The sequence below is a fragment of the Podarcis bocagei genome, assembly GCF_964188305.1.
Source record: "Podarcis bocagei genome assembly, chromosome: 16".
Classification (NCBI taxonomy): domain Eukaryota; kingdom Metazoa; phylum Chordata; class Lepidosauria; order Squamata; family Lacertidae; genus Podarcis; species Podarcis bocagei.
The window spans coordinates 16,922,242-16,940,748 of NC_138142.1; the positions used below are offsets into that span (position 1 = coordinate 16,922,242).

Genomic DNA, 18,507 nt, shown 5'->3' on the forward strand with positions numbered 1-18,507 from the left:
AGAAATAAGCCTACATCGACAAATGTAGCATTTGCTTCTCTGCACATGGCCCTCAGCAAGCTGCCCGGAAGGGAATGTGGCCCTCAGAGTAAAAAAAAGGTTCCCCACCCCTGAATTAACCAATCACAGTAAGCTGATTATGAAGGTTTTTTTAAAAAAAAGGAAGAAGAAATGGGGAATTCCAGGTGTACTTTGATGGAGCTCATGGTTAAAACAGCAGATGCAGGCTGGAGGTCCAGCAGAAGTGTGAAGCTGATGGGGAAGTGTGTGTGTGTGTGTGTGTGTGTTGATCTACACTCCCTCCTTTGCAAAGGCTGCTCCAGATTCGTTAGGTAATGGCTCACAAGCACACCATCCAATTTGGCTCGTTGCCTCGCAAACTTCTTTACCTGAAGATGGGACAACGCTGAGCTCTGGATGGCCCCGGCAGCCGGAAAACCTGGGCGTCGTAACCATCGTAATCCACTTGGATGGGGAGAGCGTTCTCTGTCTCTTTCGGGGCTCCCAAAGCTGGAAGGCAGTAACAGCACGTTATTGACTGGGGCAGCTTTTAAGAACCTGGTCTCCGTTCTTGGGCAAAACGGTATAATATCAGCGTGAGAATTTCGCCGGCTGACAAATAGAAGAAGACACCTTCACCCCGGTATGGCTCCCCTTTATCACATACACAGCCCAACAAGACAATGACAAAAATCCACCATCAGTATCCAAATCAATATGGCTAACCTGATCCAAAACACCCACCCACCCCACTCACACATGAAAACAAAGACCACCACAGCCAACCACAAATGAACAACCACACTCTAGGCCAACCCCAACCTCTCTCACCACCAAAGGAACACAAGTGAACAGCAAAGAACCTGCACGAGCAACGCTGACACCAAACCCTACGAATAGTAAGTAAAATAGAAACATCGCCACCCGAACCCACCCCCACCCATCTTCCCCCCATCTTTCCCCCCCCTTTCCCCTTTTCTTCCTAATATCTCAACAAATGAAACTGATTTGTAAAAATGTTAAAGGTAAAGGGACCCCTGACCATTAGGTCCAGTCGTGGCCGACTGGGGTTGTGGCGCTCATCTCGCTTTATTGGCCGAGGGAGCCGGCGTACAGCTTCCGGGTCACGTGGCCAGCATGACTAACCAGAGCAGCGCACGGAAACGCCGTTTACCTTCCCACCAGAGTGGTACCTATTTATCTACTTGCACTTTGAGGTGCTTTCGAACTGCTAGGTTGGCAGGAGCAGGGACCGAGCAACGGGAGCTCACCCCGTCGCGGGGATTCGAACCGCCGACCTTCTGATCGGCAAGTCCTAGGCTCTGAGGTGAGAGAGAGAGACATTGCACACACTTTTGTAAATCAAGAAAATCTTTAATAAAAAAAATAATTTCCCCTGTTGGGACAGACGAAAGGTGACCTATGTGGGTCCAATTTCCTGTTTTCCTAGTGGCCAATCAGATGCCTCTTTGGAAGCAGGGCCTGAAAGCAACAGCAGCTATCTCCCCACCTGGGATTCCCAGCAATGGGTGCTCAGAGGCATTGACTGCCTCTAACAGCCAGCGTGGAGTAGTGGTTAGGGTGTCAGACTGGGACCTGGGAGACCAGGGTTCAAATCCCCACTGAGCCACAAAGCTCACTGGGTGACCTTGGGCCGGTTCCCTGCCTGTCAGCTGAATCTGTCTTGCAGGGTTGTTGTGAGGATAAAATGGGAAGGAGGAGAGACGTGTCTGCCACCTTGGAGGATATAAACCCAATCTGTCAACGATCAATGGAGGTAGGACCCTTTCACAATAACAACCTGGGATGACTACTCACAGGCATCCCTGCTGCTTTTCAGTTTTTCACTCTGCGGCTGGAATCCAAGCGGCACGAAAAATGGCAAAGGAAAGAAAGCATTGGAAACTTAAGTTAGTTTTGGCCATGGAACGGTCACTGCATTACAAGCAATAAGATTCAGACCAGGAATATTCTGACAAGTCATGCAGTCACCCAATGCACACACACACCCCCTCAAATATCTCACACTGAAGAGCTTCGTGAACTCTTACTGTTTTAAAAGCCTTCAGTACAAATGCATTTGGGGGGGACATGTTGCATATGAACCACCCCCATGCGACTTTCCTTACATTTCAAGCAAGGTCGAGAAACAGACTCCTAGAGCCCAGTAAGCTCGGCGCAGAGCTTAAAAGTAATTTCTGTGCTGGGAAAACCTGGTGCAAATGGAGCTTTTAAGGTCTCCACCATGCATGCAATTATTTCACGCAACTTCAACCAGCCAGCTTTCAATTGTGCAAGGTTGAAATTGCCTGTGGCGACTGCATTTTTACAGAGAAGCATCTGCTACATTTCATGCATCAGCCAAAGTAAATGAATAAAGATCACCCCTGATGGCTGAGGTTCCCCCCACCCCATACCAATGCGGAACTCGGAAAGCTGCCCACTATGACAACATGACTTGGCTAAAGGGTGTGGGGAGAGGAAGTGAGTCAAGGAAAATGCTCTTCTATCAGGAACTGCCAAAGTAAGACTCACAGGTGTCAGTGAGCCCACCGGTACTTCCTATGGCGCCCACAAAAGGTCTCAGGAAATATCCCCTCAAAAATCAACAAGGCATGACAGATGGTTTGCTCTTCCTGCTTGTCCTAGCTCATCCTTTTTTTACACAGCTGTTTAGTAACTACTGCAACTTCCTAATGTGCCCACTGCCCCCACCCCAAAAAAGGTTGGCAGTCCCATCTTAACAGAGCCCACTTACTTTCCTGGCAGCCAGTTTGATCCGTGGAGTGAAGCTGTTACACTGGAGCTGGCTTTTGGAGGTGTAGAAACTGGAAAAGGGAAGAAGAAAGACAATGGCTCTGTTTGCATGTAACACTAAACCATGGTTTGGCGACTACACACACAAACTGGATCAAGCCCAAGGGAGACTCAGGTTTGCACATTCACTCCATCTCCTTTCTGACTCGGTGGTAGCATTTCATCTCCAACCTGATCTTAATAAACCAAAGGCTGCAGGTTACAACAAACTGACCATGTTCAAAACAGTTCAACTTCAGACCATGGTTTCTGGATCTGGCTTGTTAAACTAGCCACAGTTTGTTGTAACCCACAATCTCCGATTCACATGTAATGACAAGCTGAGATCAGGGGGGAACAAAACTACCCCCCTTCCATGTTTTAAGGAGAAAAGCAATGCAGGAATACAGGGATTCGAAGCAACACCAGAGCAGACTCAGTGGAGGCTGAGGACAAGACTGCCCAGGGCTGAGGTTTGAGAGGGGAGGGAGAGCAGAGAGAATTCTCAAGTACCAAAAGCAGAGAGGGAAGACCCATGTGAGCATTGCCCAAGGTGAAGCCTTGGCTGCAACAGTTCCAACTTCAAACACCCACCTGTGGTTTATCCAGTGTGGTATATTGTAGTCATCTCCCAAGCGAGAGTCCCCAGGACTGCAGCGATTGTGCAGCTAAGAGAATAAGAGTTTGGAAAAGGCACCATGTTAACTGGATGCTTTTTGCAGCTAGTTTGTACTGCATTCTGGGAATCCACAGGAATGGACGGTTGCAAGAAAGGAATCTGGCACTGGATACAGAGGGTTGCAGCCAAAGAAGTCATGAATCCAGCAGAACATTCTCTCCTCCCTACAGCATACCCCTTGCACCCCCCCATATATGCCCTGAGGGTTCCCTTATCCTCCCCCAGAGCAGATCTGGGAGGGTACAGGAGGGAGAAGTTTTAGTTATGGGAGCAGAAATCATTGGATTCAACCCAGAAGCCGGTGGTCCAGATTTTTTTAGCCTACATTTAAAACAGCCTCCCTCAACCTGGTGCCCCCCAGATGCTTTGCACTACCCACCAGTCCTGGGAATCATACAGCCAACCTAGCTGGGGCAGATGAGAATTATAGCCCCAAACATCTGAATGGCGCCATGTTGAGGGAGTCTGATTTAGGAGGGGAAAGTTCCTAATCCTCAATAGTTTGGAGAAAGATAGAGGCTAACAGGCATCCTGGAAACAAGCCTGGCTTTTGGTAATTAGGCAGGTGCAGGTGTTCAGCACTTTGTTCCTTTCCCATACCTTTTCCTTCCTGCCACCCCCACCTCCAGTCTCTTTTATTTCCCTATGTACTCAGCCCTTACTAGAGGATGTGCTTTAATTGAAGAGCCGGTAGTGTGGAAGCAAAATTATGGCTTTCTATTTAATTGTTTGGATTTTTTCTGGCACAAGAATCAGCTGGAGGAGGGAAACAGCTAGCAGGCAGGTGCGGCAGAGGTGGAGGAAGAAAGAAAACAGGCATACGACCCCACGGGCCTTACCTTGAAGAGGGGCACGGCGTGGAGGGGCTGCTCTCCCATGCACACCAAGTCCACCCCAATCCCTACAGAAGCAAGCAAAGCAGGGTGAGGAAGATGAGTTTGTTAATAGCCATGTGCTGTCCTGGTGCTGGACAAGGAAGGTCCACAGCAGAGAGGGGAGGGCTTGGATCTGGCCCCTCCCCTTGCCACTCATAGACCAGCAATGAAAAGCTTTCCCGCTTGGTCACCCATCACTTAAGATGCTTCTTAAACAAAAGGATTTCGCCATCTGGTTTTCCAAACGGCCCAACTCTCAACGCTACGCCTAAAAAAAGAGGTCATCTCTATATTTTGGAGATGCTCTAAAGTGAGAAAAAACACAGATAGGAAGCTTATGTGGCAGTGTCAGGCTGCTTGTCCACCCGGCTCAGAGTCCCCAGCAATGGAGAACCAGATGTTGCTGCACTGCAACACTCATCACCATCCCTTATCACTGGCCATGCTTGGCTGCAGGGCCTAATGGGAACTGGAGACCAACAACATCTGGAGAAGGGCCCCACATCTGGTGGACATCAGCAGGGAGCCGCTCTCCAGGGTTACAGGCAAGGAGTCTTTCTTCTTCCCAGGTCCTCCCTGGAAAATGCCGCCGGGGAGGTTTTGCTTGCAAAGAGGCTACTCTCCCCACTGAACTACACAGCCCTTTCCCACTGCCTGCCGCTAAGACCATTTTACCATTATCTATCATGCGCTGCTTGGTCAAGATCATGAGGAGACGGTCCACTTCGAAGACTCCCACGCCAGGCGTGATGACTACGGACATCTGCCCCGTCCGGTCAAAGTTTCGATTGATGTAATGCTTGTCGAACACTAAAAGCAGGAAAAGTCAGAAGCAAAAGGACATGCAATCTTTTACACATAATATGCCTAAGGTAAAGGTAAAGAGACCCCTGACCATTAGGTCCAGTCGTGGACGACTCTGGGGTTGTGAAGCTCATCTCGCTTTATTGGCCAAGGGAGCCGGCGTACATCTTCCGGGTCATGTGGCCAGCGTGACTAAGCCGCTTCTGGTGAACCAGAGCAGCGCACGGAAACGCCGTTTACCTTCCCGCCGGAGCGGTACCTATTTATCTACTTGCCCTTTGAGGTGCTTTCGAACTGCTAGGTTGGCCGGAGCAGGGACCGAGCAACGGGAGCTCACCCCGTCTCGGGGATTCAAACCGCCAACCTTCTGATCAGCAAGCCCTAGGCTCTGTGGTTTAACCCACAGCGCCACCCGCGTCCCTATAATATGCCTATCAAGGGACAATTTGCTCTCATTAACAACAGCTTGCTAAAAGTTCAGATGTGAACTTTGTAAGGTGCTTTAAACTGGTTCTTTTTTTAAATATTAAGTTTTAATTGAGGACCTGGGACCTTAGGGTGAAGGCAGGTAAACAACAACAACGTGCAATTCACCAGCTTACAGAAACTTGTTTGAGACAGTTAAAAAGTCCTGAACTGGATATTCAATCCGTTGGAGTCAGGAATCTGCTGGTTTTACTAATGAAGACCCTCAACAGTTATACTAGAGGTGGGTCAAAAAAAATCTCCTCCTGCATTTCCAAGGTCATTCACCACCAACCCAAAAAAGTGTGTGTGTGTTTATGTACAGAAGAGGATTGGGGGCTGTTTGTGAGACGCAGACAAAGTTGCCACGCTGGCTGGGGCTGATGAAAGCTGTAGCCCAGAGGGCACCAGATTGGGGAAGGTTGGTGTAGACTCAGGTAAGTATTGGGTGCCTCCTATTGGTCACTCTCAGTTCACAACCCACCAGGCTAGGCTAGCGTCCCACAGTCACAGAGCATGTGCACTAGAAATAAAACAAGAGTCCTCAGCAGCATGAAGGAATTTCATGGCAAATGCTCAGAGGTTTCTTGGCAGATAAATCAACAAGGTAGAAATCCCCCTGAAGACAGAAACTTTGAATGCCACTGAATTATCCCCTAAGTCAGAACTGTGCTAGTTACTGGCCTTTCCAATCCAATCTATCCTGTAAGAACAGATGACATTTGTGTGAGGAGGAGCCAGGTCACTGCCTGTGTACAGAAGGCTCCTTAGTGCTAGAGTGGTAACAAGATGTTTTTCCCTCTACTCACCATTGAAGGAGAGGTTTATGGCTTCCAAATAATTTCCTTGAGCGGAGGTGGAATTGCACCCTGGAGGAAAGCCCTCTAGAGGGTTAATGACGAAGGAGAAAGGAGAAAAGGAGAAAGAGATGTCAGCTATAATATTTAAAGCCCATTTTTATTATTTATTTGCCTAATGAATTAGGAGCATAAGGAGAGCTGGAACAGGCCAAAGGGGACCCATGTAGTCTAGCATCCTGTTCTCACTGCGGAAGACCAGATGCCTCTTCTGGGAAGCCCATAAGCACAGCAGCAGCGCTCTTCCCAGCAGTGATTCTCAGCAGCTGATATTCAGACAGCCATGCTGCTTTCAGCACCGGAAGGGATTTGTCTAATCCCAGCTTTTGCTGGAGTGTTCTGATATTTCATAACTGCTTTCTCTATGGTTTTTTTAGGTCGCACGCCACCTTGTGATATTTTACACCCAAGTGCAATATATAAATATTGAAATATATATATATATATATATATATATATATATATATATATATATATATATATATATGTAGGTTTTGGTGTCTTCGGGTGTCTTCCCGTGTAAGAGTTGGGGTGTCTAGGCGACGTTTCGACGAGGTCTCACTCGTCATCTTCAGGCTGGTGCTTTCGGCTTCTTGTTACTAGAACAGAGCAGGATCTCAGTGTTTGAGTTCCTATAAATACTGTTGAGGGGGTGTGGTGTATAGCCTCCAACGTTCTGGGCAGAGAGGAAGTTCCTAGGTTAATGTGCCTTTTCTTCTTTTGTTCATTAATTACTTGAGGGATATCTTGAGTGATTACTTGAGTGATATACTGAGTACCACTTAGGAGGGTCATTAGGTGTGGATTAGTTGCTAAAGCTTTCGTGTCTTGACCTCTTGACCTTGTAAAGAGTTTTTCTGAGAAGATGGCTGTACTGCACTTAGTTGTGCTCTGGCTTGGCTTCGTGTATAGGGGCGAGCTGTGGTTTTGTGCCCTGTGCCAGCCAGATCTGTGTAGGGATTGCAGGGGGGTGCAGCATCCGGAGGTGCCACTATGGTTTGGCTACTGGATGGTGTCTGTAATTTATCTGTGGAGAGGGTCTGGGTTTGGGTCTGGTGTGGTTGATTGGAGATGGCGTTCTGTGTGTCTCTGGTTCTGGTGTCGGTTTTTGTGGGGAGGGCTAATTTCCAGATGTCTGGCAGGCGGGACGTGTCGTCACGCTTGTTCATGTTGTGAGGGTGTTTCTCTATCTCGATGGCTTCCATGATTATTCTCTTGTGGTGATGTTCCATGTTAAAGAGCAATTTGGAATCTGCAAAATTAATTTCGTGTCCTGTTTCTTTCATGTGTTGGTAAAGAGAGGAAGTTTTTTCTTCTTTTTTGACGGCATTCTTGTGTTCTGCGATACGTGCATTTATTCGTCTGTTTGTTTGTCCAATGTACGTGGCTGGGCAGACTTTGCAGGGTATTTCATAGACCCCTTGGTTTTCTAACTGGATTTTATCTTTTGGGTTTCTGAGGATATTGGCTATTTTTTGGTTGGTGCAAAGGGCTGTTTTGATATTGTGTTTATGGAGGATTTTGCTAATTTTATCTGTAGTGCCCTTGATATAAGGAAGGAGGGCCATGCCATTGTTTTCTTCTGTGTCTTGGTTTTTGGGGGGTGTTTCTTTTTGGATTAGCTTCGTAACCCTGTTTTGCTGGTATCCGTTGGCGATTAACACATTTGAGAGATTCTGTAACTCAGTTGTCAAGTGGTCTTTGTCAGCCAGGCGTTTGGTTCTGGAGATGAGAGTCTTGGCTACGGAGTTTATTTGTGCAGGGTGGTGGTGTGATTGTGCATGTAAGTAGCGGTTGGTGTGTGTTTTTTTCCGGTAGATAGTGTGTCCTAGGGAGCCATCAGGTTTTTTGTAGATTAGGACGTCAAGGAAGGGAAGTTGGTTGTTGGCTTCTATTTCCATAGTGAATTGTATTTTGGGGTGTAGGCTGTTGAGATGTGTGAGGAAGCTATCTAGTTTTTCCTTCCCGTGTGGCCAAATTACAAAGGTGTCGTCAACATATCTGAGCCAAAGTTTGGGTTTGTGTTCTGACTTGTCTAAAGCATTGGTTTCAAAGTGTTCCATGTACAGATTTGCGATGACCGGTGAGAGGGGTGATCCCATAGGTGCTCCTTCTATCTGTTTGTATCTTTGTCCATTGTGGATGAAGTACGTGTTGGTTAGGCAGTGGTTGGTCAGGTCCAGGATGTATTCGGGGGGATTGTATTTGTTTTGAATGGCTGTCAAGGCTTCATTAATGGGCACTTGTGTGAAGAGAGATACAACATCGAAGCTCACAAGTAGGTCATCGGGATGTAGGTTTTGCTTCTTTATTGTTTCTATGAACTGGAAGGAGTTTGTAACGTGTGAAGCGATAGATTCTGCATAGGGCTGAAGTTGCTTAGCGAGAAATTTAGCGAGATTTTGTAGAGGTGAGCCTATGGAGCTGACTATTGGTCTGAGTGGTGTTCCTTCTTTGTGTATCTTGGGGAGACCGTAGAGTTTGGGGCATCTGGATGATTTTTCTCTGGGGATGATTCTTAGCTGGATTTCTTCACTGATAGGAGAGGCTTTTATTTTGGATTTGGTGGTTTTTTCCAGATAGGTGGTGGGATCTGTTTTTATAGGTTGGTAGGTAGGGTCTTGGAGTAGATTTGATAGTTTTGCTTGGTAGTCCGATGTGTTCATCACAACAGTGGCATTACCTTTGTCTGCTGGGAGAATGATTATGTTGTTGTCTTTCCTCAGGTTGGTGAGTGCTTTCTGTTCTTCTTTGTGTAAATTGCTTCTGGGTGGTTTGCTGGAGCAGAGGATGTTGGTGACTTCAAGTCTGATTTTATTGGCTTCATCTGGGTTGATTTTGGTTAGGCTAGCTTCGACTCCGCATATGATGTTTTCCGTGGGGATGCGTCTCGGGGCGACTGCAAAGTTGAAACCTTTGGAGAGTACTTTGGTTTCAGTTGAGGTGAGGATCCTGTCTGATATGTTATGTACTGTTTGTTTCATGGGTTGTTGTGGAGGGTGGCTGGGCTTCTGGCGTTTCTCTAGTTTGTGGAGTTTGTTGGTGTGTATGTCTGTCTTATGTGAGGACTCTGTTTCAGCTCTCCAAACGGCTAGTTGTTTGCATTTGTCCCAGAGTGCAGGGTGGATTTTGTTACAGAGTTTGAGGTGAAGAGTGAGCAGATCTTTGTTGGTTTGGTTTAGTAGGTATCTTTTCTTATGTAGTTCGTTTCTGATTAGGGATAGTTCAGTTCGTTTCAGGATCCTTTCGGTAGCTGGGGTTTTAGAGTGGAATTTAAGTTGGAAGCATGTGGGAATTAAGTTGTTGTCTCGGCAGTTGCGTAGGAACAAGAGATCACATAAGATGGTGGCTCTTCGGATTTCTAGTTTCTCGTAGGTTCTTGTCAGCTGGAAGGTTTCCTCCCCGTAGAGGTGAGATATTTGCTTTCGTAGATTTTCACGGGTACAGGAATGTAGGTTTTGGTGTCTTCGGGTGTCTTCCCGTGTAAGAGTTGGGGTGTCTAGGCGACGTTTCGACGAGGTCTCACTCGTCATCTTCAGGCTGGTGCTTTCGGCTTCTTGTTACTAGAACAGAGCAGGATCTCAGTGTTTGAGTTCCTATAAATACTGTTGAGGGGGTGTGGTGTATAGCCTCCAACGTTCTGGGCAGAGAGGAAGTTCCTAGGTTAATGTGCCTTTTCTTCTTTTGTTCATTAATTACTTGAGGGATATCTTGAGTGATTACTTGAGTGATATACTGAGTACCACTTAGGAGGGTCATTAGGTGTGGATTAGTTGCTAAAGCTTTCGTGTCTTGACCTCTTGACCTTGTAAAGAGTTTTTCTGAGAAGATGGCTGTACTGCACTTAGTTGTGCTCTGGCTTGGCTTCGTGTATAGGGGCGAGCTGTGGTTTTGTGCCCTGTGCCAGCCAGATCTGTGTAGGGATTGCAGGGGGGTGCAGCATCCGGAGGTGCCACTATGGTTTGGCTACTGGATGGTGTCTGTAATTTATCTGTGGAGAGGGTCTGGGTTTGGGTCTGGTGTGGTTGATTGGAGATGGCGTTCTGTGTGCCTCTGGTTCTGGTGTCGGTTTTTGTGGGGAGGGCTAATTTCCAGATGTCTGGCAGGCGGGACGTGTCGTCACGCTTGTTCATGTTGTGAGGGTGTTTCTCTATCTCGATGGCTTCCATGATTATTCTCTTGTGGTGATGTTCCATGTTAAAGAGCAATTTGGAATCTGCAAAATTAATTTCGTGTCCTGTTTCTTTCATGTGTTGGTAAAGAGAGGAAGTTTTTTCTTCTTTTTTGACGGCATTCTTGTGTTCTGCGATACGTGCATTTATTAACACAAGAATGCCGTCAAAAAAGAAGAAAAAACTTCCTCTCTTTACCAACACATGAAAGAAACAGGACACGAAATTAATTTTGCAGATTCCAAATTGCTCTTTAACATGGAACATCACCACAAGAGAATAATCATGGAAGCCATCGAGATAGAGAAACACCCTCACAACATGAACAAGCGTGACGACACGTCCCGCCTGCCAGACATCTGGAAATTAGCCCTCCCCACAAAAACCGACACCAGAACCAGAGGCACACAGAACGCCATCTCCAATCAACCACACCAGACCCAAACCCAGACCCTCTCCACAGATAAATTACAGACACCATCCAGTAGCCAAACCATAGTGGCACCTCCGGATGCTGCACCCCCCTGCAATCCCTACACAGATCTGGCTGGCACAGGGCACAAAACCACAGCTCGCCCCTATACACGAAGCCAAGCCAGAGCACAACTAAGTGCAGTACAGCCATCTTCTCAGAAAAACTCTTTACAAGGTCAAGAGGTCAAGACACGAAAGCTTTAGCAACTAATCCACACCTAATGACCCTCCTAAGTGGTACTCAGTATATCACTCAAGTAATCACTCAAGATATCCCTCAAGTAATTAATGAACAAAAGAAGAAAAGGCACATTAACCTAGGAACTTCCTCTCTGCCCAGAACGTTGGAGGCTATACACCACACCCCCTCAACAGTATTTATAGGAACTCAAACACTGAGATCCTGCTCTGTTCTAGTAACAAGAAGCCGAAAGCACCAGCCTGAAGATGACGAGTGAGACCTCGTCGAAACGTCGCCTAGACACCCCAACTCTTACACGGGAAGACACCCGAAGACACCAAAACCTACATTCCTGTACCCGTGAAAATCTACGAAAGCATATATATATATATATATATATATATATATATATATATATATATATATATATATATATGAAAATCAAAGCCGTTCAAGTTGGGGGGGAGGGAGGGGCATCAACTGCAGCTTTCCAGCTCTCCCTATCCACCCCACCCTTCAGCACTCCTTTTCCTAGAGCTCCTAGTCAAGTACAGACACAGTTTAAAAACCACAAAACTGAATGACCATGTTGATACACAGTAGAAGAATAAAAAACAACAACAAGCCTGGTACATGTTGCAGACCTATCTGGCCCCTTCAAGGCCTATTGCGACATTTGGACTACAACTCCCATCAACCCAAGACAGCATGGCCGTATTTTGCTACGGCTGATAAAAGAATCTCTGTGGTGGTTGGGGCTGATGGAAATTGCAGTTCACAATATCTGGGGGGGGGGGGAAGTTTGGGGAAGGCTGCCTTGTGACAAGTTCCAAGAGCATTGGAGTCATTTTGGACTCACAGCTGTCCATGGAGGCGCAGGTTAATTCTGTGTCCAGGGCGGCTGTCTACCAGCTCCATCTGGTACACAGGCTGAGACCCTACCTGCCCGCGAACTGTCTTGCCAGAGTGGTGCATGCTCTAGTTATCTCCCGCTTGGACTACTGCAATGCGCTCTACGTGGGGCTACTTTGAAGGTGACCCGGAAACTACAACTAATCCAGAATGCGGCAGCTAGACTGGTGACTGGGAGTGGCCGCCAGGACCACATAACACTGGTCCTGAGAGATCTGCATTGGCTCCCAGTACATTTCCGAGCACAATTCAAAGTGTTGGTGCTGACCTTTAAAGCCCTAAACAGCCTCGGTCCTGTATACCTGAAGGAGCGTCTCCACCCCCATCATTCAGCCCAGACACGGAGATCCAGCACTGAGGGCCTTCTGGCGGTTCCCTCATTGCGAGAAGTGAGGCTACAGGGAACCAGACAGAGGGCCTTCTCAGTAGTGGCACTCGCCCTGTGGAACGCCCTCCCTTCAGATGTGAAGGAAATAAGCAGCTATCTACTCTTTAAAAGACATCTGGAGGCAGGCCTGTTTAGGGAAGTTTTTAATATTTAATGCTGTATTATTTTTAACACTTGATTGGAAGCCGCCCAGAGTGGCTGGGGAAACTCAGCCAGATGGATGGGGTATAAATTAATAATAATAATAATAACAACAATAATATTTTTTTCATTGCTCTGACTGATGCCAGATCTAGAATACTACCTTTTTTGAAATTCTAATAATAACCATCAGGAATAATATAGTAAAAATAGTAAGAATGCCCCACCTGCCTGCTCCAAACGCACCAGGATAGGGTACTGGATGAAGAGTTTCTTAATAGTCACAAGCAGCGATGTCCACTCCTCTCGTCTTTCGTTCTGAACCACCACCCTGTAAGGAAGCGCTGGGACTGAGTAGGAGAGAAACTGAACCAGCACAATACTTTACAGATAATGTAAGGACTTAAGGATAGAAAGGGAAGGGAGCAAGGAGAGCCTGCTGGATGAGGCCAATGGCTCACCTAATCCAGCCCTCTCCCTGCCTGTGGATTCCAGTGACTGGTACTCAGAAACACAGCCATCATGGCAAATAACCATCGATAGCCCTCTCCTCCCTGTGGGAGCTTAGAGTTAGGAAAATGGACTTTCTGGCGGGGACTTATCCAAATCCTGCTTCCCAAGGTACTAACATGTAACCCAAATGTTAAAGACATCTGCAAACACGAATTCAGCATCTTGCAATACAGGGGAAATTCCCCAGGATAGCAGCAAGTTGCTAGTCCTCAAGGTTATGAGGCAAAAAAACCCAAGCAGTTTCTACTAAAAATTAAGAAACATTTCAGCAAAAACTTTCAGTCATGGAGCTTTTGTTGTCCCTCAAGGACCCCAATCTATATCCTCCTCGGCCTCCAAAATACTGCGAAAGTTGTCTATTTTGTAGCCAACCGTCAGTTTCCAAATTAAACATTTCAGTTGCAAAATACAGATTTCTTAGGACCCTTACAAAATTTCTGGGATACCGTAGAGTAAGACATAACAGTTACTCCCTGCATAAACGTAAACTCATCAGGTTTTAGCTTAGAAAAAACAATTGTTGAAAAGGAATGGAATTCTTCCAGTTCTTTAGCAACTGTCATGTTTTCCCCATATAGGTTACTGGATCTATTATGAGGGGTGATATGTGTGTGGTTGTGCCTCTCTCTCTCTCTCTCTCTCTCTCTCACACACACACACACACACACACACACACACACACCTGGAAATGGACCACAGATACTCAATGGAAGGACCGCATGGGAAACCTACTTGTAAAAATCTTCATAGAATCTTCCTTCATGATCTTGCTGAATTGAGGCACGTTGTGTCTCTGGAAATTCATCTACAAGAGACAGCAGCAAGATGTATAGACCATCCCTGAAGCACCCAAAAGGCATCTGTCCCAAGCCCCCCTCTCTGCAGACCTGCAATATTCAAAGTACTGTACTCTTCCATGTATAAGACTAGGTTTTTTTATTTAAAAATTATGCTAAAAAGTGGGGGTCGTCTTATACATGGATAGTGCATAGGGTGGACATTTGATTTCAGTGGCTATTGGGTGTGTTATTGGTTGCTGTGTCAAGGGCTGGCGTTGATTGGCTGATGCTGCGGCAATTGGGCAAGCGATTGGCAGCTTCTGCCAGCAAGGGGACAGACGAAAGGCGGATTTTCAGCAATCCCCCCTAAAAAAAGCTCAACAAATCTGAGCCATCTCCCCACATTTCCTTAAATTTGAGCTCCCCCAAATAGGGGGTGTCTTATACATGGGGACGTTTTATACACGGAAAAGTACGGTAATACAACTCCTTGCAAAAGCACTTGCCGAAGACACCCACCAAGGGCCACCATCCCTTTCCGCTACACAGAGTAGTGACTGAGGCAACAGCTCAAAGCTCAGAGGGCGTGGGAGACACAGAGGGAAGTCCCAGAGAGGAACAGAGGCAGGAAGATGTCAGTACCCTTACAAGCAAGGAGGAAGAGAAACATTTATCTTGTAGCTACTCACTCAAGGATTTGGCATCATAGAACGTTCTAGAAAACAGGACCACAGTCACTTCATGGCTGCAGTTCTTCTCCTGACCAAGAGGAAAGGGAGGAGGTGAATGTTCTGCACAAAGCCTCAGTCACAGCCCTCATGGGACCCCCTTGCATGCGCATGCACATAGACACAAACAGCTGCTTCAATCAATGGCGATGCTGCTTCGGTCTTGGTCTCAATGAAGAATGACCTAACCATGAGGACAGGCTCCACGTCAGAGGAATCTGACACCATGTTAGAGTCCAACACCTCCTGACATAACCTAAGGCTTTATGAGTAACTTTTTGAGGAGAATGTTACCAGGGCAAGGGCATTTTCAAGCACACACAGGACAACTCTCGCCCCCAAACAACAATTACAGCTTCTTCTCTAGAAAGCTGAATGGAAGGCAGCCCCGATCTCATGCCTGAAAAATGTAAAAGCATTCCAGCCACTAAATGAGGCTCTTTAATATCTGCTTTACAGAGGAAATCCAGCAATGAACGTGTAATAAAAACTCAGTCTATGGGAGTATCTATTCAGAAACCTGACAAATGTCAAGACAGGACTGGACTTCTCTTTACCTTCTAATGTTATGGCTCTTCGTTTACTTGAAAGTCACTTATCCAAAGTCTCTTTGGAATAACTGCTACAATTCTCCGTAAAAAAAAAAAAATACCGTATTTTTTGCACCATAACACTCACTTTTTTCCTCCTAGAAAGTAAGGGGAAATGTCTGTGCGTGTTATGGAGGGAATGCCTGCGGGTGGCGGGGGGGGGGATCTGCTGCAGTCGTGAGCAGAGGATCCATGGTTCCCCTTCCTTCCCTCCTCCGTGGTTACAAAACATGGATCCACATGGATCCTCAGAATTTTTGCATTGGGCTACTCCAAACTCACTGTCAGATCACATGTCTGTGGCCACAGCATGAACCACAAAAATCATATATCCACTATTTCGTTTAGAATATTTTTTTCTTGTTTTCCTCCTCTAAAAACTACGTGCGTGTTATGGTCTGGTGCATGTTATAGAGTGAAAAATACGGTAAGCAAGTGGACAAACATCTTTTTGCTATGCTATGCTCCAAGGTCCTGCAAGCTGAGGTTGCCAACCTGGAGCCACCCAGATGATGGGGAACTACAACTCCCATCATCCTCAGTCATTGGCTGCAGCTGATGGGAGCTGGGAGTATATCATGTCTAGGTAAGCTTCACATTGGGAGTTCCCTGCATTACAGCATCCTGTGGACTCCCCCAGGTTCCTTCCCCCCCCTTAGATTCAATTGTCCCATAACCAGGCAGCAACTTCCACCAAGGAACCTCCTATCTGGGTTATGTTTTATCTACATTTGGGGAAGCTCAAATATCTATTGAGGGTAAGGAAGTGTAGGAACACCTCCTTACCCCAGTTGCAAGCGGGCCTGAATATGAGCCAAGGTCACAAAGTAAAAAGCACACTCTTATTCCATTGCTACAGTCGAAGACACAGAAAGTTACCTTCCACTTGGTGAAGAGATCAGCAAGGAAACCATTCACAGCTTTCTCAAAGTAAAGGTCCCCTGCAAAGGGAAGAATAACAAAACAGGGGGCCGGGGACTAAGAGTGATTTCTGTTCAAAGGAGCATTGGTACTGCAACCTACGATCCTCCCACCAGGTGTTTGTTCAACAGGAGAGGGGCCGTATTTGCAGAGGAAGCTGGTTCATCAGAGCAACCTCAGCGTTGTTTGGACACACCCACCCAAGATGCTTGTCAAGCTACAGAGTCACAAGGCAACTGGAAAACAAACCAAGGTTTGCAGTAACAAACCATGGTTGACTGGTCACAAGAGATGACTCATTGCTTGTCGACCCAATCAAGGTTAGAACAAGGTGGGATTAGCTCTCATGGAGGGACAGTGCTAAAAGCAGGTGTGGGACGGGCAGATCTCCAGGAAGGCTATTTCTCCATACCGTAGATGTCAAAATCCCACATTTCACAGCTCATCTGGATGAAGATATATACCATGGCGGAGGTTGAGCGGAAGACAACCTGCAAGAGACACACAAACAGTAAAAACTACTGCTCTAGCTGCTGCTTGATAGTGTAGAACAAATGCTTGAAAAGGGGAGAGAGAAAACTCTAGGGTGGGGAATAAAGAGGCCTACCCGGGTGTCTTCACTGATGTAGCCACACGTGACCTTCTCACTTTTGACCCAAAGTTCACCTGCTTGAGCCCTAGAAGCAAGCCAAAGAGAATCCGTTATCACATTCCGAAATAGTGGACATGAAAACTGGGGTTGCTACCGGCTGGGCTGTATTGGCAGGAGGTGAAAGCACCAGGACTGATCCCTGTCCCTGGGCTTTGGGTTAACAAAAAAGGAAATGCCTTTTTAGGTGCATCACCATCATCATAAGTTATTATTTATATGCCACCCATCTGACGAGGTTGCCCCAGCCACTCTGGGCAGCTCCCAACAAAAAATAGTAAAAACACAATAGAACATCAGACACTAAAAACTTCCTGGAACATGCATGAGCCTCAAGAGCTCCTCAAGGGCATGTTTGCATCAATTTCCAAAATGCTGTTACTAGAGCTGCAACTCAATGTTTAACTTGATGATATCATCAGCCTGATTAAAGCAGAAGACATAGAAGCATGATTAGTCACACCAACAGGGTAAAGAACAGCTTCTATCTGCGGGCTGTTAGGCTGCTGAATGAAAGGATAACAACAGGGCAGCTGACTTTCAGGTTTAGTGGGTGTGCATCAGTAAACAAGGGGAATTAAGACTAAGAGAGCTGAGTGGGGGGTGCTCGTGTAATCTCACTGTACACAAGTTGTACAAGTGACAATAAAGTATTTCAATTATTTCAATTTCAATTAATCAATTTATCTGGTGCATACAAACGGCTCTGCTTATTATTAAAACCTCAAAACTGGAACCACAAAATTCTAGAGCTGGAAGAGATGTTGGAGGTCCTCTGTCATCACTTGCTGGGGCTGATGGGAATTGTAGTTCAACAACATCTGGAGGACCAAAAGTTCCCCGCACATGCTGTGTTTGCAAGGCTCCTGCACCAAGCAGCGAGTTGGAACAGAGGACCTCCAGAAGTCCCTTTGAACTCTAGAATTCTACGGTTCTGTGTTATTACTTTGGGGGCAACATAACCATTGCCTGCACAGTCAGATTTCTAAAGAAAGCACTTCGGAGAGAGCGAGAGAGAGTTGTGGAGAGGGAGCAAAGGGTATGTGTGGAGTGTGACTGGATACTCACCGAATACCTGCAAATTCCACCTTCTGAGTGACATAGGCACATGTGCCAACCTAGCAGGCATTTGGTTTAAAACAGAAAAAGAGGGGGAATGAGAACTCAAGGCAGTGTGAATTTGCAGGAGACAACTGTTCTTCAAACCTCTTACCCGAGCACATCAGAGAGAGGGGGGGAACTGGTTTCTAGCACTCACGGCTGCATTTGTAAACATGCTTATGAAAGGCCCAGAAGCTCTCATCCGCTATCGCCTCATCTGCTTGCCCTCTATTCCTACCACATCTTATTTCAGCCCAGAACCCACCTCTCTTTGCCATCCTCTCAGACCCTAACCAAAAAACATCCCATGTTCTACATTACTGGTGAGAACCTTTTACTGCCTGAGGGCTACATGCCAGTGGTTGGGAGTAGAGTGGGGCCAAATACAAAAGTAGGCAGAGCAATAGTTGCGATTCTCTCATTCGTACAACAGGCCACATTTCTGCCATGCCAAATCCGGAGGCTTCTACAGCCACACCTCT

At 46.5% G+C, this 18,507-nt stretch overlaps 1 protein-coding gene across 3 annotated transcripts in view; it reads right to left on the reverse strand.

Annotated features, from left to right (window-relative positions):
- The window catches only part of DEPDC5 (DEP domain containing 5, GATOR1 subcomplex subunit), a 55,339-nt gene that overhangs the window by 33,507 nt on the left and 3,325 nt on the right, over positions 1 to 18,507 (reverse strand). For all 3 annotated transcript variants that reach the window (XM_081174645.1, XM_081174646.1, XM_081174644.1), the window contains exons 6-19: positions 17,993 to 18,042; positions 16,883 to 16,952; positions 16,688 to 16,766; positions 16,234 to 16,295; positions 14,726 to 14,795; positions 13,990 to 14,062; positions 12,972 to 13,075; positions 6,429 to 6,503; positions 5,026 to 5,160; positions 4,315 to 4,376; positions 3,391 to 3,464; positions 2,759 to 2,828; positions 1,819 to 1,855; positions 390 to 510 (exon numbers count right to left, since the gene is read on the reverse strand). In XM_081174645.1, coding sequence (XP_081030771.1) covers positions 390 to 510; positions 1,819 to 1,855; positions 2,759 to 2,828; positions 3,391 to 3,464; positions 4,315 to 4,376; positions 5,026 to 5,160; positions 6,429 to 6,503; positions 12,972 to 13,075; positions 13,990 to 14,062; positions 14,726 to 14,795; positions 16,234 to 16,295; positions 16,688 to 16,766; positions 16,883 to 16,952; positions 17,993 to 18,042 — 1,082 coding nt within the window. The remainder of the gene's footprint in view (positions 1 to 389; positions 511 to 1,818; positions 1,856 to 2,758; positions 2,829 to 3,390; positions 3,465 to 4,314; positions 4,377 to 5,025; positions 5,161 to 6,428; positions 6,504 to 12,971; positions 13,076 to 13,989; positions 14,063 to 14,725; positions 14,796 to 16,233; positions 16,296 to 16,687; positions 16,767 to 16,882; positions 16,953 to 17,992; positions 18,043 to 18,507) is intronic.